Genomic DNA, 27988 nt, shown 5'->3' with positions numbered 1-27988 from the left:
GCCTTAGGTATAGGCAAACTGGGCAGCTGCCTAGGGCCTCCGATTGGTGGGGGCCTCGCACAGGACTCAAAAACAATGTTTTTTTTTTTTTTAGAGAAGAAAGAGTGAAACATGGATCAAATCCCAAACATAGCAAAACTCTATGGATCTACTAGTGTAGATCTAACTCTCTACCATGATTCAATGTTTATTTACGAATGTTTAGATCTTAGCTAGAAGAATTTTTTTTTTCTTCCTTTCATTTTGGGCCACCCTATTCCTTTCGCCTAGGGCCTCCATATTCTCTTTGCATAGGGCCTCCTATTACTTAAGTCCGGCTCTGTTGTTAAATTAGTTCTCAATACAGTGATGTTGAAGTATTAACACAAAGCTCTGTGTCCCCGTTTTGTAGTCAACCTTGCGCCAAAAAAATCAGGACTTTAAGGGAGGGGAGGTAAGCGGAGAGGGTAAGTGAACATCAGGAACCAGCCCGATATTATTCATTTAGGTCCATCCAAGACAATATACAAGAGTAAAAACAGAACAAAGGGACTTAATCAACTCTTAGTTCTATTTACACAAATTTATTCTAAACCACATGAATACATAACTCCCCTCCCCCTATGATGTCATTAGCTAAGAGGTAGATTAAGCCCCTTTGTCCTTGCTGTGTCAGTGACACAGAGCATGATAGAATTCTATACACAGCACATGAAAAATTATGACAATTATTTAGGACTAATTGAAAGAGCGAACTAGAATTATAACAATCGCAATACAAAACATACACCTGCACTTATGAAACAATGGGACAATAGTTATCATCAGTTTTGCATTTCATTCTTAAAGTAAAGGCGCTGGAAAGATTTTGGGGATGATAATGTTGAAGTACTGTAACTGGCGCTTCTATGGTTTAGCAGTGTACCACGAAGCAATCATAACAATAAACACTGTAGATTTCTCCTGAGCAAAGAGCCTCTTATGCGAGGCCAGCTATAGTGAAAGCTGATATTTATCAGAATTTAAAAGGCATCGACTGAGTCACGTCCAATGACTGTGTCACGTCCAACGACCGAGTCACGTCCAACGCCTGAGTCACGTCCAACGACTGAGTCACGTCCAACGCCTGAGTCACGTCCAACGACTGAGCCACGTCCAACGCCTGAGTCACGTCCAATGCCTGAGTCACGTCCAACGACTGAGTCACGTCCAAAGCCTGAGTCACGTCCAACGCCTGAGTCACGTCCAACGACTGAGTCACGTCCAACGCCTGAGTCACGTCCAACGCCTGAGACACGTCCAACGACTGAGCCACGTCCAACGCCTAAGTCACGTCCAATGCCTGAGTCACGTCCAACGACTGAGTCACGTCCAACGCCTGAGTCACGTCCAATGCCTGAGTCACGTCCAACGACTGAGTCACGTCCAAAGCCTGAGTCACGTCCAACGACTGAGTCACGTCCAACGACTGGAGTCACGTCCAACGACCGAGTGGAACTAGAAAATTGAGGGAAAGTTGGTCAATAAAAAAAAAATTATATCTATCATTTTACTGTCTTTCTCAACATCAAGTAGTTTATTTGTATACAAACTGCAAGAGAATCAACATCTTACAAATAGATTATAGATAGTACAATAGTGTCAACATATTTCGCGACATTACATATTTCTAAAAAAAAGGTTCTTAGTAAAAGATCAGCAGTAAAACGTCTTAACACTAGGACAAGTTATTTAGGCTCTCTTATGCATTACAGCAACGTCCTGCATGTCCTTCAGGACGCGTCCTAACACGCGATGAGACATATTTCCCAAAAGACAGCAGAAACTTGGAAGCCCAAAACGAGGGAGACGAAAACATGGCCGCCCCCCCCCCCCGCACAACATCTTCATTGAAGATCCTAATCAAATAATGGACACTCGATGGGGAAAGTCTGAAGGCGGGCTGATGACCAATCTCTGTGTACTGTACTGTGGTGACAACTTGACGCCCCAGGCGCCGAAAGGCACAGAAGATTTTATCTATTGTCTCAACATTTTTTGTTCTACGACAATTAATGTACCCCAAAAAAAAAAAAAGTTTCAGAGAATCTATTAATAATTGTGTATACATTAATCATGAATTAATTATGCGGAAGCCCCGAACTCGAGCATTTCAAGGCATCTCTATTATTTGAACCATTGTAGCATGCTTATGAGACGCCAAATGACCTCATTCCTGACCACCCCTTAAAATATACACTAAAACCATCGACTTGGTCACAGTAGTATCTGCTTAAGCTTATTTTCTGCTCTGCATCCTACATAGCATCAGCATTAAGAGTTATAGTAAATATTTCTTTAATTACGATGTAGCTAATGTGGAAATATAGATGTTATGTTTAGTGGTCAATAAATACTTTTAGATATAGATCTCAAATCGATTTCATAAATATGAATAAAAAAATCAGTAACATAACTGAAAGAAGCAATAAACAAAAATGTCTTGCATTTGATAACAAATAAAGGAAGCATAAACAAATACTAGTAGTTGTATGATGATTTAGTATCAATGCGTTTAACTTTGAATTTAATCATCTACTTCTAATATGTAGTAAAGGGCTCTTGTATCAAACAACTTTCTCAGAAGGGGCAATACGCCATGCATTTAGCGCCAAATTTATGTCTTCTTTACGGACAACTGTTTACGTCACTTCCTATCACGTCACAAGTTTCTGCTATTCAAATCTATTTGGTTTCGAGATTATCTACTACATTAAATGGAGAGATGTTCATGATAAACCTAACAATGTCAAGGACGCTAGATTCAACTTCAATGCTGAGAACTAAAATTAAAGTACAACAGGAAGTGCTCAGAAAACTTGATTCTGTAGTGCTCATAAGTGCACACAAGTTATCATGGCTTATGAAAAATGCTTTTACTTTGTACACCGTAAGCACCAAAAAGCTTGTTATTCATGAATTTGATTCTGGGTATGAAAATGTTCAATGTATCAGTGGGAAACGTGGCAGAGGGGCTAAACACGCTTGGCTTGGCTACCTATGAAGGGGGCTCGAGGACCGACACTCGACACCAAAGGCAGCACCTTCTCCCAGATACCCCCTCGCCCCACTGGTCCACAAATGAGATTAGACCATTGCGTTCTGGGCATGCTATAAGCATGAAAATAGCACAATATAAAAGCTATTACTATTATTATTACATCTTAACCTAATTGTTTTGTGCAGGACATTCTTACTTTAAACTTTCTTACTTTAAACAAAATGAAGCAGAACTAATGAATATGTGGTTTATAAAACCTTTTTCCAGTGGGCAGGTAAACAAAATTGTGGGGATCCTTGAAATAGCTGTAACAAATAAAGCTAGGACCGTATTTAGCCCATGGAAGCCCACTGGCACTACTGTATTATCTTATCTTATAAAATACAGACGTTGATAACGTCCTACGCGTGTTCCTAGGTCAATCTAGTCATGCATGTTAATCAATGACTTAAACTCTGCCAAGTCATTGATATTCCTAGCTGACTCAGGCAACCCGTTCCATGCTCGTTAAGCATTGGGGAAGAAGGAGTGTTAGTACAAATTTGTCCTAGCATATGGAACAAGGAATTCATTCGTACATAACATGTTAGCTAACATCCTAACTTGATAAGCGTTAAACAAAATTTTGCCTTGTCAACGGGAAGAAATGCTTTTCATTTCTTGCAGAAGAAGGAAATAGTCAAATTTCTGAAAGTTGTTTTATCGTAAAAAGCAAGCGACTAGATTTTATACTCATATATGTGTAGCGCACTGTGATCCCATGTTCAAAACGAGGCACTCTAGCCTCATGTTCAAAACAAGGCACTCTAGCCTGATGTTCAAAACGAGGCACTGTAACCTCATGTTCAAAACGAGGCACTCTAGCCTCAAGTTTAAAACGAGGCACTCTAACCTCATATTCAAAACGAGCCGTGCATAAAGCTGATTGTATGCATAAGAAAAAAAAATATTTTACAGATTATTTATGTATTACATACTAAATGCATCTAAGGATTATGACATAGGCGTCCAAATGTGCACAGTCACGTGTTATAGCCAGCTATAAATAGTACGACTTCTGCACAAAGTTCTCTTCCATTTTTTTTAAATTTCGTATGAGAATTGAAGGAGCAAGTTTTTAGCAGAAAACCTCATTTCCTGTTATACGTCTGTGACGTCAGTACTTCCGTCCTCCGAGGATGAGCTGGTGTATTCAAACAGACCGGTCAACCTCTTGTCAGCCCATTCAGCGGGACACTCCACGTAGTGGTTTCGCTTAAGCCGCTTGGCCGTACACGGGCGAGGTGTAGGAGGATGAAACCCAAGCGAGACCAAGTTGGGGCTGTCCTCACTTGAGGGCGCCCTATTCAGCGTAGGTTTAGATGAGGACTGTTTGCGCGCTCCTGGAAGAAGCAGTCGAGATTCTGTATCGTTCGTTCCGGAGTTTGACGAAGATGTCGAACAGGATGTCGCTCCGGACGTGGACGAAGTTTCAACATTTCGATCTGCCTTAGGGTTTTTACTAGGATACATAGGTATGTAGCCAGAATCGTCTGCCGAATTAGAATGAGTCTTTGGTGTCTTTTTTGACTTGCGAACATTCTTGAACAACACGCGCCCATCTTCAGCCACCTCAAGACTTGGGTCATTTACCCAGACTTCAGAACTCGAACTAGAGTTGTGTACGGTGGAGCTGTCAGCCACCGGGGGAGAAGAAAGTATCAGATCCGGCCTGGGAGGGATTCGGGGCGGAGGGAGCGGTGGTGCGGGCGGAGCCCTACGCCGTAAGGAAGCACGAAACCTGTCTCGAAAAGAATTGCTGTAAAAATTACCATAGTATTCAGAGTCTTTAAGTCTGCAAACTTTACAGATAAAGAAAATGACTATTGGAAGCATAACCAAAAACACTATGCTGGCGACAATATAATATATCTTGTCTTCAAGTTTCCCCTTTAAATCAATAGTCCTGATGCCAAGGGGAATAACTGTTATTTGAATTTCAGTGACGGAGCTATAGCAGTGCTGCAGCTGGTGGTGTGCAGTGCATATGCACTTGCTGTTATTGAAGGTGCTATTTCCGTAGATTGTCACCGAGACCTTATTGGGGCTGGTAGTATTAGTGAGGAAGATGACTTCCCCGTGCTTACAGACAACACTAATGGACTCCACAAGGGGCTCCCCGCCTTGTGCGGAGCAAACAATCGTGGCGTTGTCGCCCTTTTTAATGTCTAAACTCTTGCTTAGCTTGAAATCCCCCCGAGAGAAACTCGGTGGCGTAGGCGGGGGCCAAGTCAGAACAAGGTACTTGGTGTCGGAGAGAGACACATTCCTTTTTTCAACCGGCACAGTGTCATTCTGGTTCAGGTAAGACACATTACAGAGCATGAGAGACCTGTGGAGCTCTTTGGTGACTTCAAAACTGACGCTTGCCGAGAAGGTTGAATACGAATTGGAGTCATTCCCGTATTTAACCTTCTCCAAAGTCAACCCCTTAAGTTCTTCATTGTTTAGAAACAGACTAAATTTAGGGGCTGTCTCCATCCAGGTGACCTGACACGTGAATTTCACCTGAGACTTACTGTGGCACAGAGTAGCCTTGGACTGGTTGACAGTGACGACAGGTTTAAGCTGTACGGAGAACGGACCACTTGTGCTGTGAACCTTGTAAACACAATTGATACAAGTGGGGAAATCCGGTTGAAAAGCAAAGTCATACAAATAGACACCTGGTCTCGTATGGTATACCACAAGGCTGCATACGTCTTCGTAGAGATGCCTGGAGAGGTCGACAATCTTTCTGGTTTTCCTCGTCATCAGGCCTAATCTGTTAAAACTGGAGTTGACGCGTTCAATGTACTGACACACTACTCCCGGGTAGACATTGGTGCTGATGCAGCTGAGATCGATGCCATCATCCGGTCGGAGAGAGACGGTACAATTTTCGGTATCGCCCTTTATGTGCACGGCCATCTTGCAGCTTTCTAGTAGCGAAGTTCGATCGCTGGAGGCGTCCCAGGAACTGCAGGTAAGCTGGCTGTCTCGATGATCCAGAGTGGTTCGGTTAAGGGAGATGGTGCTGGTATAGGACCCGTCGTGGAATTGATTTTGTATCGCCCATCCGTACAGATCTGTCTCACAATCTCTGTTCGCGACCACACTACATCGGCTGATCGCTTTCACTTGGCCTGAAGAATTTAGATTCCAGATGACGAACCTGAAGAAGAAAGAAGAATAAACGAATGAAAGAGAGTAGAAACATAATCCCCAGTGGGATTTCATAGCACTTTCTAGAGGAAAGACATAAGATGTAAAAAAAAAAAAAAAGCTCATTAACTCGTTTAATCCGCCACACTGTTCCTCACATGTTTCGCACGTTGATGTGGCGACCCTTGCACGATTAGTGGCGGTACATTGTAGGAATATGGAGGAATCGCTTGTAAGTAGAGGAAAATGGCGTGGACTAATAAGTTGTGTTTCACAAACTGAATAAACAAAGCTTATATCATCTCATTCTGTCTGTTAAAAAGTTTGTACACGTTATTTCTCCAACAATCAATCTCAGATCAAGTTGAAATTTGCCACAGTCATTTCTTTCATATGACAACACAAGAAAAAAAAAAACAATTAGTTAATTAACTATTGATACAAAATTATTTTGTTTGGTATCTCGAACAAGGGAAAGAAAATGTACTTGACTGAAGTGGTGGTATAAGCTGAATTAGTCCTCTTTGTAGGTCGCAGTTCCAAATTTAAAAAAAAAAAAACAATATTTTTCAAGTCATAAGTACCTCACTGGCAAAGTGGTTAGCACGTCGGCCCGAGAAGACGTGAGCCACGGATTCAAATTCCCTGTCGTTTTCCGCCTTTGCGTGTGTGTGTGTGTGATGCTTTTTTAAAAAACTATGACGGTAAAATCCACCCAGAAATCTCCCTTCACATAACAAAAGAACTTAAAAAAAAACAACAACAACATAATTGTATGTGTAGCCCCCCAGGGGCGGACTGGCCACAAATTTTCAGTGCTAGGATCATAGCGTAGCGAGAAAGCGAAAAGCACGAACAAGTGCTAAACAAAAACAATTAGTAAAAAATATTATTAATCGCACAGATTTATTGTTGTTGGTCTAGATTTATTACAAATTTAATGACATGACTGATCCAAGCTAGTAAATACAAATACACTTTGCATAAGCTTTTTTTTTAAAAAAAAAACAATAACATCTATTACGTTTTTCTTGTTTTAAAAAACTTACTTGGTATCACTGGGTACATTGCAAGACCATGAGAATGGCTGGCCCTCTAAAACGACTGGACAAAATGGAATGTGGTCACACCGACACAACGGCATAAGAAAGCAACCTAAGATGAGCAGCAGTAGGTCAACGCATGTTTCCATATTTAGCACAAGGGCCTAGTTGTGCCATGTTTCGTTGCCAAGACAACCGCTGAAGACGCTTTCATGACACGTGACTCTCGCCTGCCATGAGAGATAAGACGTTCTCTAGGGAAGAAACAGAACAAAAACAAAAAGTTATTCTTGAAAAAAATAAATGAGATAAACATTAATTAAAAACAACATCTTTTTACATCAATTAATGAACACATCTTTGTACATTAATTAAAGCGCCAATCCCTGTACACATCTTTTGTACATTAATGAAAGCGCACACCATTCTAGGCCCACCTTATTGAAGTTAAAATCTTTCTACATCATTTCGGGAATACATCTATAAGTTATGACTGAATATAAAATACAATGCTCCAAAACACGAATTTTTATCGATTCTAACAGATTATTAATAGAAAATAATACTTTTCCTAAAAAAAGAAACCCAAACAATTCAGAGATAACAATGCAACACAAGTAAATAATATTAAAGCAACAGCTAAACACTAAGACATTGCTGAAACTCCAAAAGGAAATATAAAATGAGCTGAAATAAAAGAAAAAAAAAAAGAAACCAATATATGTGAAACGAAGCTACTATATTAAGCGATCAATGAATCCAATCCAAAGAGAAGTAACTAGATGACGTTATAACCACACATTTTTTAAGTATTCATTGAAGTACACATCACTTTAAGCTTAGAGCTCAGCACTAACAAGCTGGTTAGAGGAAGAAGAATATTAGCACAGTACATACATCCGCACGCCTACACCTCTTTTTTTACTTTGTTTTCTAAGAAAAAAGTCTAGATCTAGATTGATCTTCAGTAGCTGTGACTAGTCGAAACCATTTCATTTTTTTTCTATGTTTAAAAAAAAAAAAACCAACAACCCCCACTTCCCCTCTAAGACCTTTAAAAAAATACTGTTTTGCGGTGTAACCTCGAACTTCAAATTCCGAGTTAGAATTAAACTAACTCATTTCCCCCGACCCCCTCAATCCTTAACAGAAAATATAAGAGGAAGCATTGCGCTCACTATCCATTATTTTTGTTCTGAAGACAGGAACGGCAATTCATTTTTGTTCCAAAACGGTTGATGAACATGAGTTGTCGAAATTAGCTGGAGGTTTTTACTGCAGGAAACTAACAGATCTAATGCAGTTTACCTTTATTTTTTTGGCTTTGTTTTCTTTAACTTTTTTTGACTACGAAACAAATATTTAATGTCTCTAAGCCGGGAAACATGGCTGACGCCCCTCCCTCCCGTTCTTGTCCCCTCTCTTACATTCTTCCAACCAGGTGGCAGTGAGATGATTTCAAAGACGTCACAAAAAGGTTCCACCAGAGAGTTAATCAAAGCTTAAGGCGCATTAAACAGCTTTGTTTGCATTACAAATAAATAAATAAATTTATTAATTAAAAAAAAATAAGAAAATAAATAAAAAAAAATATGTAAAGAATGGACAAAGTTGCGAATAGAGGTATTGTTGTAATGCTGTTTGTTCCACTGAATATTCAAGAGTCAAAAAGTGTATTGTTGGGGAATGGGTGTCTCATTAAAAACTGTGTTTGGATGGAGGTATTATAATGCAGGTAGACAAGACGACTACAACTGAAGGGGTACTCCTTCAGAGTTTTAGATCATTTCATTGTAAGTCAAGCCTCATGCAGAACGGCGAGTGATCGCATCGGGCATGGTTCGAATCCGGAACCAACGACGGTCTAGAGAACTTGAATAAACGAAAAACTTGTTATTTAAAATTCAGAGGGCACTGTGCATCACCAGACAGCCTTCCTGTAATGCACATCACCAGACAGCCATCCTGCAATGCACATCACCAGACAGCCATCCTGCAATGCACATCACCAGACAGCCATCCTGCAATGCACATCACCAGACAGCCATCCTATAATGCACATCACCAGACAGCCATCTTGCAATGCACATCACCAGACAGCCATCCTGCAATGCACATCACCAGACAGCCATCCTGCAATGCACATCACCAGACAGCCATCCTGCAATGCACATCACCAGACAGCCATCCTATAATGCACATCACCAGACAGCCATCTTGCACAGCACATCACCAGACAGCCATCCTGCAATGCACATCACCAGACAGCCATCCTGCAATGCACATCACCAGACAGCCATCCTATAATGCACATCACCAGACAGCCATCTTGCACAGCACATCACCAGACAGCCATCCTGCAATGCACATCACCAGACAGCCATCCTGCAATGCACATCACCAGACAGCCATCCTGCAATCCACATCCACCAGACAGCCATCCTGCAATGCACATCACCAGACAGCCTTCCTGCAATGCACATCACCAGACAGCCATCTTGCAACTAGTCGATTTGAGCAATAGACATAAAAACATAATGTTAAAATGTTAAATACTTAGAACGGGACAAACACACACACGCGCGCACACACACACACACCCCAAATCATGAGACAACAATAGGTACTATTGGAACGAAGAACATTTTCAATGCGTCATAAAATCACTGTCTAGTCCTGCACCGAGTGTTAAAAAAAAAGACTATACAAACCTTTTGCAATTTTTTTTTTTTTTTTGGGGGGGGGGGGGGTGAGGGGAATGTTACGAATCAAAGAGGAATGTCAATGCTTGATGGGAATGGGTTATGTTTTCGGTTAACACAATTATAGCCTGACAGCAGAGGTTAAGACACACATAAGCTATAACCTCATACGCTATAACCTCATACGCTATAACCTTGTATGGTGTATACACAGTCTACAGTTGCTCTACTGGAGGTTTTCCCCTAAACTAAACTATAGTTAAAGGCGCTAAATTAAACTTTACTTTAAGAAAACAAATTATTGAGCTTTAATTTCAACAATATCTCCATGCATGGCAAATTTATTATTTTCACTGAATCTCCTCTAGGGCTTTCTTTATGTTCACTAATTAGTTGCCCATTTGTTTATAAATAAGTTTTAAGTCATAGAATAAATTCTATTGCTATAAACATACTGAAATTATTATTATTATTTTTTTTTTGCCATAAACGGACAGCTTAAAAAATTTGATTCTGTTGCGCTATTTTAAAAACATAGCCTCATAGACTTATATATTATATCTAGAATGGAAACCGGAAATACATTCTTATTCGCGATTGATCGATTCATAGACCTATATACATTTTTATGTACGTAAACTCTTTTTCAGGCTCTAAGGGGAGTCACCCCAATCAATCTTTTCTGTCTTAAAAAAGTAATGATCTTTAGTTTTCAAAGTTTAGAAATAATGCAAAATCATTTCTCGGATATTCACGCAAATATATGAAACAAAGCCATTTCCTGTTTATTTCCATTGAGATAATGTTTCAAAAAACCCTAGATGGAAATAATTCATGTTGATTTAAATCATCTTATGTACATTTAAATAGATTGATTACCTTGATCTTTCTAGATTATTTATCTAAAAATTGCAAAATAATAATTATGAGACTAGAGTACTCTTATTTTTGATATTCAATTACTAGATCCAGATCTAAAAATTAAATTATGTTACATAGGTTAGGATTGAAAAAAAAAACTCTACTTCTTTGAACTACTTTACAAAACAACGCCTTGATCCAACTTTCTAAAAAAGTTTCACGACATTTTAGTAGTGTTAAAAAATATCTATGTCCAGTCTAGATATAGTATATACAAGTCTATGCATAGCTTATTATCACGTTCTGTTTGGTACACCCTAACCCTAATGATTATTATGTTAGTTTTACAGTAAAGTATGAAATCCCCGATAACAAGCACATATGCATTATTTTTGTAGGTTTTACTTCTATGTTTAACCTTTTATATTTCTACTCAATTAACAGATATAAGGAAAATAGTTCTACCAGTTGTAAAACACATAAATGTCAGATAAATAAGCAGAAAAATGTGAATAATTTATTCTCCATTAGTATATGTGGAAACTATTAAAAATAACAACTAAAACAAAACACATATGTATGTACAATTATAGGCCTATCTATCTTTAAATATTGGCTCATTGGCCACATAGTAAAACTTTGATTTGATCATAAAAATTTGACGCAATTATTTAATCATTTAAAAATTAAATTTGACGCAATTATTTAATCATCTTAAATTAAATTTGACTTATGTTCTTTTCAATAACTTATACCTTCACGAAACCTGGAATCTTCTGGGTGGGAAAATCTCGGAAACGGATCTCGAAAAACGGCTCTAACGATTTTTCTAGAAATTCGATAGTTGCTGTATATCGTTGGGAATAGAATTACAAGCTCGTTGGTCACACAGGAAAAATAATAGTTTGGCGGTTATAATTTTTCAAAGTAAAACAAAAAAAAGGAAAATTTAAATTTGGCTACAAAACCCTAACCCAAATGTGTTTTTTAATTGAACATCCATTTGTGGTTATGTTCTATACAATCGCTCTAAAAGTTGTATAAAGTAAAAAGGTTTTTTTTAGTTTTTCTTGTTACAAATGAAAATGTTTCGAAATTTGCCAAAAAAATATATTATTCGTAGACCGAGCATAAGGATTTCGGCTCTGGACCGGACACAACAGAATGTGACAACATATGCGCCGGAAGCTCGAAATCGGAACCGTGAAATCTGCCCATGTGGAGAGTCATCAGAGAATGCCGACCATGTCCTCCAAAACTGCTCTCTTTACCAAGAGGCCCGTACAAGACACTGGCCCCAAAACACTCCCAGAGAAAGAAAAATACACGGAGAGCTCCCTGATTTGGGGACCACTTATCTTATCTTATATGATACAGACGTTACTTCAAAAAGAAAGGTGATTACGTCCTACGCGTCATGCATCTTAACCAATGACCTAAACTCCGCTAAGTCACTGGTTTCCCTGGCTAGCTCAGGCAACCCATTCCATGCTCTAATAGCGCTAGGGAAGAAGGAGCTTTTGTACAAATTTGTCCTAGCATATGGAACGGGGAATGTGCCTTTATCTTTGTGTCTTTCAGAGTATTTTATTAAATTTTGTTTTTGTATTTGAAGATTATGGTTCAGTGTTTTATTTATAATTGCTACCTTACTTTTAAGTCTTCTATCCTGAAGGCTTTTTAAATTTAGTGAATTTACTAAAGGTGTTACTCTAGTCAAATGTGAATATTCGTTTGTTATGAATCTCACTGCTCTATTTTGTGTCTGTTCCATTTTTTAAATGTTTTCTTGAGTTGAGGGTTCCCAAACAGAGGATGCATATTCTATAATTGCCTAACCAAGTTTAAATAACATTTTAGTTTCATGTTCTTAATTGATTTATAGAAATTTCTTTTAATAAATCCTAATGCTTTGTTTGTTTTTTAAAATAGTTTCATCAATATGTGGATTCAATGACAGTTTTTCATTTATTATAACACCTAGGTATTTTGCGTTTTTAGTGTGTGTTACTGGTTTACCATGAATAAGATAAGTGGAATTAATTTGTTTTAGTTTTTTTGTTACTCTTAATAAGTGACATTTTTTCTGTGTGGAAAGACATGCTCCAATTTGATTCCTATTTGTGTAATTCATCTAATTCTCTTTGTAGAATTTCTGTCTTGTGTTGTTTTTATTGTTCTATATATTATGCAATCGTCTGCAAATAATCTGACTTTTGTTTCTGAAGTAATGCAATTTGGTAAATCTAAATTAAAAATAGTAGTGGACCTAAGACTGTTCCTTGAGGTACACCTGAGTTTACTGTTATCGGTGTTGATTTGGAGCCATTTATTATTACAGTTTGTTCTTGAGGCACTGAATAAGAGACATTGAATAAAAAATTGACCCTTACATAACAATTAGATCAAGTAGATAATTATTATATGAGATCGGTTAGACCAGGTTCACATCGCACTTCTTCATTTTCACCTATCCCTTGGTCTGTTGGGGCAACACACAAGATCTGTCAACCTTCTTTCTCCATTCTTCTCTGTCATTTGATAGAATTTCATGCTTATATTCTTTCTGAAAATATTGAAACCTACCCTTTTACCTGCCTGGGTGGACAACTTTGGGGTTTTGAAGCTTTGTGTTCCCACACAAACTGTCTTCGTAACCTTGTTTAAAATATACAAATGTAAAATACTAGACTAGATCTAGATTATAGATGCATGATTGCGCGTTTAAGAAGCAGTACATGAAACGAATAGGAAGACAAATCCTAGAACATCCCCCGCTTCAAAAAGTAGGAATGCATTATTTTGTTTCTTTTTTTTCCCTCCATATTAGATCTACTTGTTTTTAATCTAGACCGAGGGTTTAAGAGTTCAAATCTCTATGAAGACTAGGATATTGAGCTTCGGGATTTTTTAAGGACGTCCAAGAGACTATTCGATTCCTTTCTCTAATAAGACAATCGCTGGGGAAAAAGGGCGGTTGGTCGTCGTGCTGGCCACAAGACACCCTAGTTAACGTGGACCATATGTGAGCTTTATATCGTCTGCAACATAGATCTAGACATAAAGGTCTGAAAGGCAAAATTTACATTTTACAAAAGAAAAGAAACATGATACTTTGGTTTTCTAAAGGCGATAAATAAGAATAAAATTGTATATTGTGTCTTATCATTCTTAAAAATAAATACCTTAAGAGACTTTGTCTTCTAGACTGTGTGTGTCCCGGTACGGGAACACAGCTTTTTAATTTGGAAACACAATTAAGACAATACAGTCTAATAGTGCGCGAATATTTTTACATAAAATTCGATCACTAACCTAGATTAGCTTCTCATGCCGAGTAGGTGATGTCGTCTGCAGTAAGATGTAGGATCATAATCTCAAACAGGAAAGTGCGCGCATGAATTTGTTTACATATTTCATGAATTCAGGTACATCTATTACCAACCTTTAACTACACTGTCTACACACCAGAGGCAAAAGTACACCAAGGATACACACATAGATCTAACTCGGCGTGAGAATAGCCAAGAATGTGTAAACCGAGCGTGCCCGCCAATAGCCAGTTTCGGTTTCATTCATAAATTTTAAAGGGGGCACAACTGACTTTCCGTTTCGTATGGGATCATCCACTTATTACGTCCACACGATACGCGTTAGTTTTTTTTCCCCCTTATGCTTGCTGTCGTCTGTGTGGATAGATCCGTAAGTTTACTTAATAGTAGAGATGGCATTGTGTACAGTTTTATAGGTAAATATTTTCACAGGTAAACTTTAACTTTTTTTTTTCTATTAGACAAAGGGGTGGAAACATAATGACTCTCGGTCGATATCAGATTAACCAAGAACCTCCTTATAAGCTTTTTATCGATAGAAGAATATGAATTCTTTACTAGCTATTGAATAGACATTTTAAAGTCTCAGTGTGGTTATGATTTTTTAAAGAGAGTAACACTTTAAATAAACATATAAAAAAAAAACTTAAAGTAAAATCATCAACAAATGTCTTTGTACTAAGATGAAGTCCGATAAGGTTTGGATGTTTCTAGCACTAGGTGCTGTGAAGTGATATGGCTTCAGAGAAAAGGTTTTCCAAGAGGTCAGATCTGAAGAAGTAAATGTTGTGTCCCTGTTTCTGTCTCACGAATCCTTGATGGTCGAGAGAACAGTGTAATTATTTATTTTTTTTGTACTTGAAAAAGCAAGTACTAAGCACTGACCTAGATTCGACTTTAAACGCTTAGATTAATATCTACATAAAGCTGAGATGGAAAGAAAAAGAAAAGAACTGTATCACTGACAACAGGAGCAGAAATAAATCAACTACTAATATTTTGTGTTGTTGTTTTTTTTTTTGAGCAATCGATTTTTTAAGAAAAGAGTGTGTAAGAGAGAGAGAAAGAGAGAGAAAGAGAGAGAGAGAGAGAGAACTGTAGTTGTTAACAGGAAGGGGAGAGAACAGAAAGCATAAAGCCGCTTTATTGAATTTTTTAAAATAAAGAGTGTATGTGAGAGAGAAAAAGAGAGAAATAAGAGAGAGATAAAATAAAGAGAGAGAGAGAGATGATAAAGAGAGAGAGCGAGATAAAAAGAGAGAAATAAAGAGAGAGATAAAATAAAGAGAGATAAAATAAAGAGAGATATAAAATAAAGAGAGAGAGATAAGATAAAGAGAGAGAGCGAGATAGAAAGAGAGAAATAAAGAGAGAGATAAAATAAAGAGAGAGAGAGAGAGAGAGAGAGAGAACTGTAGCTGTTCACGGGAAGGGGAGAGAACAGAAAGCATCAAGCCGCCGCACTTAGACAAACGGGGAAAAGGGGGGGGGGGGTAAGGGGACTGCAAGGAGGAAATCAACAAAAGTCGTGTAGACGTCATAAATGGATGAGCCATAACCGGTATTTTGATATTTCAGTTTTTGTCGGGTGTCTGGTCTACTTTTTTTTTTCAATGATAGAAAAAAAAACATAGTAAGATAGTGCGTGCATGGGCTGGGGGGGGGGGGGGAGGCGAAGAAATGAGGAGGAGGATTCTTATTACATTTCGTTAAAGGTGGCATGGATAGAATTTGGGGTGCATGGGTGGTGGTGGTGCTACACTTTAAATCCATTAACAACTGCTTGGTGAATGGGCGCAAAAAAAAAAGTTCTAAACTGGCTTTCGACAGTTGTGTCAGTATTGAAAAGAGCTCTTGCATCACTATGTCGAAGATCATGACTCTGGCGATGTGGTTTTCAAGGGACGTTGCCACAGCTCTGTTTGACTCTTATATGTTGTACTTGTTAATTTCGACCATGTCAGAATGTTTGTTTGTAAAATGTTTTAAATGTTTCGAATGTTTCTTACAAGAGTTGAAGACATTCTACATCCTAACTCAACCTTCCAGCAGTATGACGGGAAAAGGGGGGGGGGGGCAGGCAGGGTATGAACCCGGGCAGGGCCGGTCCTACAAATTGCGGGGCCCTATTCGACACGGATTGCGCGGGGCCTAATTTGGGTTGTGATAAGGATAATAAGTGAAAATTAAGATTTTGTATTAGAAAATAAATTCGTCTTTGCATTTTATTTATAGTTTACTAAGTACAAAACCACTGTCAACAATTAACTTTACGAGACATCTACAGTAGATAGAGGTTTTCCAACAAAAAGCCGATAAACATTCAGATTCGCCTATAAGATTAAAAATCGACAAGCAAAATATCGCTTTTATTATTTTTTTCTAAGAGGTCGAGATAGATTTAGATCTATATTTTGTATGCCAGTGACTATTAAAGTAAATTAAGTATTTGAAATTCTTGTTTTGGTTAGAATTCGGCCTATTATTACATTTTTATTAAATAAAAGCTGACAATGCCGTTTTTTTAAAATAGCGAGTAGGATTGGCGTTTCCATATTGAATGACACCCCTAAATGACGATTTCGTCTGTTTTAAGGAGATTTGCATCAGTTTTCTGTGAATTTTAACAATTTCAGATTTTCATGACTTTTTCTTATATTTTTTTATTTTTAGGAGAATTCAAGGAACCCTTTAATAATAAGTTAAAATGGCTTAATTTAATAATATACACCTAGAATTTTTTTTTTTTGTAAATATTGGTAGTTAGTAGCACTTAGATTACATAACTTCGTAACACAATTTTGTAAAAATAAAATATTTTTTGACACAAAATCTAAAACCATTTCCATAAATGTGTAAAAAATATATGGTAAATAGTTATCTCCCTTACTAAATAGTCTCCCGTGTTTGTTACTATTATTAGTGAATAGTTGTCAAAATGGTGTATTTTTATCCAAAAAATGCTTGATGCATAGTTGATTTAAAAAATTAAACTTTTCGCTTTCAGAAAAGAAAAAAAAGTAGCCGTTGCATCAGAACTTTTAAAGGTCTAAAATATAATGATGTCAAATTTTCAATATTTTTTCTAAACGGGACGGACGGACAGACAGACCAAACAAAACTAACAGCGTCTATTCTCCTTTCGGGGGCCGCTAAAATCGATATTTCGACAAGTCAGCAACTTGACCGGTTTTTCAAAAAACGTTCTTGTTCGTTTGTTCAACTACATCCCATGAAATCTTACAGTTGGCAACACTGCCGTGGTTGTAAAGTGTCCGCTTCTAGTGTGCTCGTATTCTCCTAATATACTCCGGATTTAATACACTGCGTAAACACTAAAAAATTTACATTTATTGTTACTAAAATATGCAGATTGAATATTTTTATTTTTTTGTAAACAAAAATTCTGCCTCGGGGGCCTCCAATTACTAAAAATCCGGCCCTGTATTAATCGAATTTAAGTTTTTGTATCTTCTGCTTCAAACAAGCAGACGTGGTTATAAATAGCAAGCGGAGAGAGGACAAGTTTTTGAAGAAAGCGATTGTTTTTACAGGTGTGTTTAAGTCTTATCTTATCTTATATGATACAGACGTTACTTCTAACAAGAAGATGATTTCGTCCTACGCGTCATGCATTCAGTCATGCATATTAAGCAATGACCTAAACTCTGCCAAGTCACTGGTTTTCCTGGCTAGCTCAGGCAACCCATCCCATGCCCTAATAGCGCTAGGGAAGAAGGAGATTTAGGAATGTGACGAACAGGCCGAGGATTGTATTAATAAGTTGATAAATTCATATGAAATGAAGAAAGAAACATCTCTCTGTATTTTCTTTCAAACTTCTTCAATAAAACTTCTTCAACTTTCACATCAAATTAATTTTTCAATTCAATAACAACTTGACTTGATACTTCATAAATAAAACTTGAAGATACATGAAACTTCACTTAGTAGTAGGCCTATAACATTCAACTTCAACTAATAATATTACTTCAACTAATAAAACTTTAATTGATGGACCCGCTAATATCACAAAACGTATAACTCTATCAAACCATTACTAAACGAGGACTAAGCGAGGACCATCGCTTTACAAGAACCACTGCTATGCGAGGATCCCGTCTAACTGACTTTCCCCTAATTTATACTTTTTTAAATCGGATGTTCTAGAATCATGGAAACTTCTCAGATAATTATTTTAGTAACTTTGACCTTCTAGAAGCTGACGTGTGCTATTTTTTTTTCCTTAACCCCTTTCTTTGATTGGATACCTAAAATTAACTTGTTTACGCTAGACAGCACTGGCTTGACCTCGAGCTTCTAGAAACTGGTCGAAATAGGTCACAGACTCGACTCGTGACAAGGAAGACGGAACAAAGAAAAAACAACTTTGCTCAGAACTCCACATGAACTGTTACTTTTGATTGTATCCCGGTGCATAATGGTAAGTTGACCAATCGTAATGGCTGATCAATGCAAGGTAGGCATAGGGGGGGGGGGGGAAAGACTGTTCAAGGACTCGCTAAAAAGCAGAAGTGTATAAATTTGTCTTTTCTTTCTATTGTCCTCCTTTGTCAGGCTTTGTCTCCTTTTTTTTTTGTGTCCTCCTCTGGGTGAGCCTTTTTTTTGTCCTCCTCTGGGTGAGCCTTTTTTTTGTCCTCCTCTGGGTGAGCCTTTTTTTTGTGTTTTCCTCTGGGTGAGCCTTTTTTTTGTCCTCCTCTGGGTGAGCCTTTTTTTTGTCCTCCTCTGGGTGAGCCTTTTTTTGTGTTTTCCTCTGGGTGAGCCTTTTTTTTGTCCTCCTCTGGGTGAGCCTTTTTTTTGTCCTCCTCTGGGTGAGCCTTTTTTTTGTCCTCCTCTGGGTGAGCCTTTTTTTTGTCCTCCTCTGGGTGAGCCTTTTTTTTGTCCTCCTCTGGGTGAGCCTTTTTTTTGTCCTCATCTGGGTGAGCCTTTTTTTGTGTCTTCCTCTGGGTGAGCCTTTTTTTTGTCCTCCTCTGGGTGAGCCTTTTTTTGTGTCTTCCTCTGGGTGAGCCTTTTTTTTGTCCTCCTCTGGGTGAGCCTTTTTTTGTGTCTTCCTCTGGGTGAGCCTTTTTTTTGTCCTCCTCTGGGTGAGCCTTTTTTTTGTCCTCCTCTGGGTGAGCCTTTTTTTTGTCCTCCTCTGGGTGAGCCTTTTTTTTGTCCTCCTCTGGGTGAGCCTTTTTTTTGTCCTCCTCTGGGTGAGCCTTTTTTTTGTCCTCCTCTGGGTGAGCCTTTTTTTTGTCCTCCTCTGGGTGAGCCTTTCTTCGCGTTCCCTCCACTGTACCGCCTTTGGATGATCCATTTGAACTATAAGCTGCTTTACAGTACTGAAGAGTTCCTCCTTTTTGCCAGGCAAAGTACTGACTTGTAAAAGTGAAAACGCACTCCGTATATGTAGCGTGCAATAATTAGAGAAAAACAACAACTACGTTATTATTTTTATGACCGCGGCATGACTAATGATTTATCAAAAAAGCTACTGAGAACTTTGAACTGGAATGCGATTCTAAAAATTGAACAGTATGAAAGTTTTAATAACGCTCTTAATATTTCCAAATTGATTGTAGTATCAACAGATTCAATAATGATGGTAGTATCAACAGATTCAATAATGATGGTAGTATGAACCGATTCAATAATGATTGTAGTATCAACAGATTCAATAATGGTTGTAGTATCAACACATTCAATAATGGTTGTAGTATCAACACATTCAATAATGATTGAATTATTTATTCAAGTTATAGACGAATTTCCAGCTCTTCTGGTATAGTTCGTCCATCGAGGTTCGATGATGACCACTTTGTCATCCAGGGGGCTGAGGGCTTTGCACTGGGGTTTTATGAACGCCTTCAGAGAAGCTTTAAGGGTGTCCCTGAAGCGCTTTCTTTGACCACCTTGCGAGCGCTTTCCTTCGCTTAGATGGCCATACAAGAGTCGTTTAGGGATGCAGTGGTCTTCCATTCTGCATACGTGTCCTGCCCATCGCAGCTGGGACTGCATCAGAATTGTGTGGATGCTTTGCAGACACGCTCTTCGAAGGACTTCAGTATCTGGTATTTTGTCCCGCCATTTGACATTTAGTATTTTTCTCAGACATGTCATGTGGAAGTGGTTCAGTTTCTTTGCATGTTTACTGTACACTGTCCATGTTTCTGAGGCATAGAGCAATGTAGGGAGGATGACGGCTCTATAGACCCCTAGCTTTGTGTTTGTGGTGATACCACGTCTGTTCCAGACATTTTTAGACAGTCTGCCATAGAGGGATAACCCTCATATATGTAAAATAAGTAATCTCTGATACCAAGTTGTCCAACATCTGTAGCCAACTTTTTTGTTTACGAGAGAATCTTGTCACTTTTAAAAGGATGTAAATCAGACTTGATAGGACCATACAGTATGACGTGTGGAGCCTATACCTAGAGCTAGACCATTCGTTATATGCCTGAACACTGACCTGCAAGGTCACAACCTGTGGGCACTTTAGACCAAATAGCGTGTTTCCACGTCAAAGGCCTGTACGACGAAGCGACGAGCTATTGAACTCCACAGCCCCCAGGTTACGACGACACAGGTAGCTTCTGTAGCGAATGGTCTCGCCAAGAGCAATTACATTGTGTGCGCTTATAGTGGATTAGAGAGGCGCGGTGGCCGAGCGGTAAAGTGCTTGGCTTCCGAACCGGGCTCCCGGTTCGAACCCTGGTGAATACTGGGATTTTTAATTTCGGGATCTTTGGGCGCCTTTAAGCCCACCCATGAGTACCTGACATTAGTTGGGGAAAGTACATCAGCACTACTAATCGCAGGGTCTGAAAGGGAAAACTTTTTCTCTTTTTTATAGCGGATTAGAAACAGGATTACTGTTGCGATTGGGTCCCACGAATGCGTTTTTGTACCGCTCCGTTCTTGTTTTGATTGAGTTTACATTTACTAGTGTGTAAAGAATACTGCTTTACGTCAGTGATGCCCAACCTAAATTGACCTGCGGGCAGCATGAACGAAGAGGTACAAAGACGAAATAAAATTGACACGAAACTATTTGAATTAGAAACCCGTGGATCCATTATTTCATTAATTAATGAGATATTTTAAATTTATCTTTTTTTTTTTTTACACGTCAGATAATGGCTACATTTCTCTACTTAATCTATATTATAAAGTAGAATGTGAGGTGTATGTATGTATGTATGTATGTATGTTACTTATAGACATCAAAACCGCTTGACCAATCTTGATAAAACTAGGCACGAATGTTCCTTGGGTACTAACTTAGACCGTAGTGTATGTATTGTAGCCCTAAAACAAACTTAAGACCCTCAAAAAAAATAAAGTTGTCCGACTCTATTACAACTATAGTATTTTATGGATCTAGGCCATGTCTACAATGTTGACATGAGAAAAGATCGAAAGGATTTAGACCTAGATCTAATTTTAAGACAATACCGTAATGAATCGCGTACTAAAAATTAATTCGTTTAATTGTTTACTTTATAATCCCATCCCTAGATATAAAACTTAAATTCAACTCTAAGATGATAAAACTTCTCTTCGCACAGATAGTTTTATACTTTAACACATGAACATACTAATTATAGTCCATTCATTTCATATTTTGATCAAATAAACATTCAAATTTGGTTTTCTAAAGCATTTTTAGGAGACTACATTCGTTTACGAAAGCTGCGAAGCCGAGTTGAGATAGGCCTAGATCTATATTCATTCATGAATCGCGTACTAAAAATTGTTTCGTTTAATTGTTCACTTTATAATCCCATTCATTTAACAAAGCTATCGCTCTTTTCGTTTTTAATAGATATGAATGTATCGGCTTCGGGTAAACCCATTTTCGCAAACCTAATTTTATTTTCGTAGCGAAAGAGAAAAAACTTGAAAGGATCATTAGCTAACTTTAACATACATCTAAATCCAATCCACTAGATTAGTAAACATCCGCAGGCCACGGGTAATGTCAGGCTAGTATATCATATGAGCAACATTGTAGTTACAATTGACTCATTTTCTTGTCTTCTTTTTGTGTGTGTGTAAATATTCCTATCAGTCTTTCAATCTCTAGGCGTAGTTTAACAATCTTTTATTCGCGGCTCAAACCGAGAATGCCGCCATATTTGTTTTAGAATTCGTTTGTATGTTATTGTTTTTGTTTTTTTTAAATAGCCACACTTTCTAAAACATATATGTTGGCTTGTTATCAAGTTCCACAAAATTAACGATACCTTCCCTTCTCCTGGTAGATTCTACATTCAGAGACCATAACGGTTAGGATACATTTTTCAACTTTTTTTTTTTTTTTTTTTTGGAAAAAAAGACGTTGGTTGGGGGGGGGGGGGCGGAATCTTCTACACTTAGTGCCGACATTTCGGCGGGCCGGATGGAACCACGTCGCGGGCCGGATCTAGCCCGCGGGCCGTATTTTGGGCATCACTGCTTTACGTAAATTCTCAATATCAGAATTCCCAATGTGAATAGAACCTTATTAACGATGCGAGGGGCCCTGGGCGAGTAGGACATCAGGGCGAGGAAGATTTGTAAAATGGGTTCACCGTGACAAAACATTCTGATGTTCCGTGAACAGGACCTCGGCGTCTTGTTGAGTTGAGTACGTCAAGAACGTATCGTAATGACATCTCGTGAGGGCCAGCAACACTACCATGTAAAAAAACAACAACCAATAGCTACGGAAACACCAAACAACATTTGTTATAATGGTCACACTTCTTGAAGACATCACTAACAGTTGTTTAAAATAGTAATAAAACAATTTTAAAAAAAACAACAATAACAACTCTAGATTTATAATATTCAATTAATTCGGTAAATGCACCACTTATACACATACAGTAGAACCTGTTATGAGTCTTGAATATTTTTATATATTTCTATTTGATTTCGAACGTTTTGGTGTTAATAATTGAAAAATCTCTAGTTGGTCAGAACAATTACGTAGAATTAAAAAAAACAAAAACTTATCAACTCGGTAATCTTTAACTCTGTTTTCCTCAGTGTTGATTATAACAATGATAATGTAACCAATTTATCGGGGAGAAAATGGCAGGTGGACTTCACATTATCCGCTCTACAATATAAATCAAAACTTCGACACAGAACCCGGGTCTCAGAGAGGTGAGAACCACTGCTTTAGAAACATTGATTTTTTTTTTTACTTACTTTCTATCCCATACTCTCAGTTTGAGGCCACCAAAAGCGCTATTGGCCTTTGCAAGTACTTGTAAAAATACTAAATTCCCTCTCATTTCCTTATCTTCTTATTAATATGTATAGTTTCTTATGAATTATATATTTTTGTCCGCCTTCACCTAAGGATTAAACTAAACTAAAATGTTATTTAAACTTGATTAGGCCAATAATAGAACATGAATCCTCTGTTTGGGACCCATCAACTCCAGAAAACATTAAGAAACTGGAACAGACACAAAATAGAGCAGTGAGATTCATAACAAACGAATATATACATTTGACTTGAGTAAATCTCTAAATTTAGAAAGCCTTCAGGACAGAAGACTCAAAAGTAAAGTAGCAATTATACATAAAACACTGAACCATAATCTTCAAATACAAAAACAAAATCTAATAAAATACTCTGAAAGACACAAAGATAAAGGCACATTCCTCGTCCCATATGCTAGGACAAATTTGTACAAATACTCCTTCTTCCCTAGCTCTATTAGAGCATGGAATGGGTTGCCTGAGCTAGCCAGGAAAACCAGTGACTTGGCAGAATTTAAGTCATTGGTTAATATGCATGACTAAATGCATGACGCGTATGACGTAATCATCTTCTTTTTTTGAAGTAACGTCTGTATTATATAAGATAAGATAAGGTCCAGAGGTGTCTGCACAGGCATGCATTGTCGTAGATCCGGCCCTGATTAAAACTACAAATCTGGTTCAAAGCCCAATGGCGATTGAGATGAAGCGTTAAAACCTGTAGTGTCCTTCCAACTAATTAACATTTGTAAAAAAAATTATGATTGGGGAGAACAAAATAGTTGGGGGGGGGGGGGAGTGAGACATCATCAGGAGGAATTTAAATTTAAAAACATGCAAATTTACATTAGTAAATCATTGACAGCAAATCTATATTAGTAGATCAATAACAGCAAATCTATATTGGTAGATCAATAACAGCAAATCTATATTAGTAAATCATCGACAGCTAATTTACATTAGTAAATCACTAACAGCAAATCTATATTAGTAAATAATTAACAGCAACTCTACATTAGTAAATCATCATTTACACTCATTTTGTTAAGCCGACGGTAGAAGTATCTTGGTATTTATACTATTTATAATGCGTCCTGCTTCCCCCAAATCCCAATATACGTTACCCCACAACTGCACTTAATGTAGACTTTGACATATTGTATAGATATGTAGTAATAATATAGATCTAGATCTGCTTCTATTCTATTTTTACACCTTGCAGACGATTCTCCCTTCTCCGGAAATAAATATTACATCCTAGCACAAACTGTCCCCCCCCCCCCCTTTTTCCCCTTTGCAGGACTGCAGGAGATGATAGCAGGCAGGATTCAAACTCGTGTAAGTAATAACACACACGGAAGTGCAAACCAAACGACCAGGCAGCGATCTAGACGAACGATAATTTAATAATATAATTTTTAAGAAACATTTAAGTCATTGGTTAATATGCATGACTAAATGCATGACGCGTAGGACGTAATCATCTTCTTTTTTGAAGTAACGTCTGTATTCTATACGATAAGAAGATATAGAACTACTAGACCTATAGCCTTTACATATAGACATAGACTTACATTTAAAATTGTATTTTTACAAATTTTATTAACAGAAAAAAACAACAGAAAACTAGAAATTATTCAAGAGTATCACCTTACCTCGGAGTGATGGGCCTTGGCTTTGCTGTCTTCGTACATTCCTTCTAGAATCACACATTTGTAGATAAAAGTTTCCAAAGAAATCCAACACAATTAAATCCTTAACACACTCCGTTACGCTTAAGTATCAGAAATATGTAATGCTGGGCCAACAGAGTTCATTAAGCTAGGCCACACAGAGTCTTGCATGCTGGGCCAACAGAGTTCATTAAGCTAGGCCAGACAGAGGGTAGGCTAGGCCAGACAGAGTCTTCCATGCTGGCCTAACAATGTTAACAAGCTAGGCCTACACAATCTTGTACGTTGGAGCTACACACTCGTACCTACTACGTGCATACAAAAAACAAACAAACTACAACATATATTAGCATTGCAAAGGTACACACACACACGCGCACAAACTGCGAGTTCCTCTTCTGCTTGATCACGTGCTTTGACCTTTTTTTTTCTCTCGCTCTTTCGTGTTTCGGTGTGTCGGTGTCAACAGCGGAAACTATCAAGTAGCCCCACTTCGAATGCATCTGTGTTCTTCCATAAACAATCTGTGACGGTGTTACGGAGTGTGTGTGTTTCTATGGTAACGGTGGGAAGAGGTTAGCGGCTGGTTGTGAATGAAGCAACATAGGTGGCATTTTCGTCATTTGGTCTTACTTATAGGAGACGACTCCAGAACGTGAGACTGAAAGGTTGTGTTATTGTAGTTAGACTTTGCTAAGAAATATTATTACTAAGGTCTACTACATTTATTTGATCTCATATTAACTTGATTCTTTTCAATATAAAAAAATAAAGTTATATTTAGTATTGCTCACAAAGAAGTTATTCAAGTTTTTAAAAGTTTTTTTAGTTCAGATATATTACGCATACAACGGCTTAGTTGTCGATCAGCAATATGTAACCAGAAGCTAACGACCTGGTAAAAGCAGACGGTCTTTGAAAGAAGTAGTTATTAGATCTTAGCAATATATTGTGCGTTCAGAAAAGAAGATTATCATGTGCCCCTTCTCAAACCGTTCTGGAAGCTTGACTCTAATCGATATAGTGATCGATATAGTGAGATAGATATAAGTGTGAACCTTGACTCTAATCGATATAGTGAGATAGTGATCGATATAGTGAGATAGATATAAGCGTGAAGCTAAGTGATGAAAAAATGAATGAAAGGGTCATATTAGCGCCTAAAGGTACAGTACTTGTAAGGAGAGAAAATGGATTTGATCTTTGAACCATAAGTTACTCCTGATATGAATATTGTTACTTCTTGGCCTATAAACCTCCTGATGTAAGGTAGAGGATGGTCGCGGGCGGGAGTTCGAACCCAGGACTATCGAGGCGAGACCAATTGTTATAGAAGGCCTGTACACTGACATGCAACGTCACAACCTATGGGGCAGTTTAGACCAATAGCTTGCTGCCACGTCTCAGGCGGGGGCGATCTGGGTCTCAATATCGGCCCTGCCATTTCTGTAAACCCAGCCCATAAATTGTATATCATACGATGGGCATCTAATTATACCAAACTAACCTCAAAATCATTATGTTAAGTTTGATAATGTATCTATAACTGTACACATGCATACAGTGAACTCTATATCTTAAAATGAAACATAGGCCTAATGTTGCTTTTTAATCGCTTAGTGTTTCGGCCCTAAAAGGATTCAACCTACAGTCTCATAGTGGCATCCATGCGGTAGTTTCGTTGACTCTATCAGCCCATTTGGGTACCGGCCTACCCGAATGCCCTTATAGCCAGCCCGCCCCTGGTCACAGGTCTGTACGACGTGACAACGAGCTATTTGGTCTAAACTGCCCACAAGTTGTGACGTTGCAGGTCAGTGTTCAGGCCTTCTATAACCGATGGTCTCGATCGAGACGACAGTCTAAAGCGCATACCACACGACTCGGGCAGCCAAAATAGTGAATCAAGTATAGTGAGATAAAGGAAAGTCATGACCCCCCCCCCCTTCACCAGGGCACGAACCTCGGACCTCCAAAACATCCCCTCATAACAGCAACACACCACTAGGAGAGATCAGAACATAGTACACAAAGTATTGAAACTAGTCCCGCCATAAACTTTCTAAGATGTATGCACTTTCTAATGAGAGGGCTACACAAATTCAACAATTAGAATATAATTGAATGTTTTTATATCATCTTCCGTACTAATTAGTAGTAGCCCTATCGCTGCGCCGAGAACAACGAATCTATTGCAATATAATAATAGCATGTATAGAATGCAATCCAGATCATTGAAAACTTTATAAGTACCAATAAGGGAAAAAGAAATCTTAGAACAGGGGTTCTCAACCTGTGGATCGCGACCCCCTTGGGGGTCGATTGACGATTTGCCAGGATTCGCCAAAGACCATTGAAAAAAATGGATTGTTATTGTCTATTCTTCAATTGCTGTGCGTGTGCGGGAGGGGAGGGGGGGGGGGTCGCGGCTAAGTTGGGTATTGTAAAAAGGGGTCGCCGAGCATAAAAGGTTGAGAACCGCTGTCTTAGAAAGACTACGGAAGTTTAACAATCAAAATAAAATGGTAAGCCTTAAGTCCGATTCGTTAGTAGTTTATCATAAATAGAACGCGTGGGACGAAGATTAAATTGCCCTCTTATGTTAGTTTAAAAAAAATAAGAAAGCCATATCCACTACATTTAAGTAATACATAAAGTAGCGATTTGACCAGTAGCGTACTACAAAATCTATTACAATACAATAATTGCATACACCGTATCATACGTTTATCAAATACACTAACACATAGCCATATGCTTAGTGATACGAAAAATAAAAACATACCATAATTTATTTACTTTGAACACAAGTGTCGGGAGAGTATAACTTTACAATAGTTATCCCCCTTTCATCAACTATCAAGAAAAAATAGTTCTTAAAGACGAGTCTTATCATTCGGAGTTTTCCCCCCTT

The 27988-nt window shown here is 38.1% G+C and overlaps 3 protein-coding genes across 6 annotated transcripts in view; all 3 read right to left on the bottom strand.

The window, feature by feature from the left end:
* LOC106069056 (uncharacterized) overlaps positions 1-27988 on the bottom strand; it is a 60656-nt gene that overhangs the window by 27058 nt on the left and 5610 nt on the right. The window lies entirely within an intron of this gene.
* On the bottom strand, positions 64-27988 carry LOC106069059 (uncharacterized). Of its 4 annotated transcripts, XM_056015130.1 has the most exons (4): positions 27860-27988; positions 25057-25382; positions 7252-7499; positions 64-6212 (listed from the first exon to the last, which is right to left on the bottom strand). In XM_056015130.1, exons 3-4 carry the CDS (start codon positions 7392-7394, stop codon positions 4160-4162), a joined length of 2196 nt encoding a protein of 731 aa, XP_055871105.1. In that variant the 5' UTR covers positions 7395-7499; positions 25057-25382; positions 27860-27988; the 3' UTR covers positions 64-4159. The 4 variants fall into 4 exon arrangements, with proteins under 4 accessions (XP_055871105.1, XP_055871106.1, XP_055871103.1 ...); XM_056015131.1 differs by lacking the exons at positions 25057-25382; positions 27860-27988 and adding an exon at positions 14254-14392; XM_056015128.1 differs by lacking the exons at positions 25057-25382; positions 27860-27988 and adding an exon at positions 14124-14391.
* Positions 13144-25095, bottom strand: LOC129923730 (high mobility group nucleosome-binding domain-containing protein 5-like). Its single transcript, XM_056016199.1, has 3 exons — positions 25057-25095; positions 18760-19515; positions 13144-13164 (listed from the first exon to the last, which is right to left on the bottom strand). Exons 1-3 carry the CDS (start codon positions 25093-25095, stop codon positions 13144-13146), a joined length of 816 nt encoding a protein of 271 aa, XP_055872174.1.

The sequence above is a fragment of the Biomphalaria glabrata genome, chromosome 17 (assembly GCF_947242115.1).
Source record: "Biomphalaria glabrata chromosome 17, xgBioGlab47.1, whole genome shotgun sequence".
NCBI classification, from domain to species: domain Eukaryota; kingdom Metazoa; phylum Mollusca; class Gastropoda; family Planorbidae; genus Biomphalaria; species Biomphalaria glabrata.
This window is presented reverse-complemented; position numbering and strand designations above follow the sequence as displayed.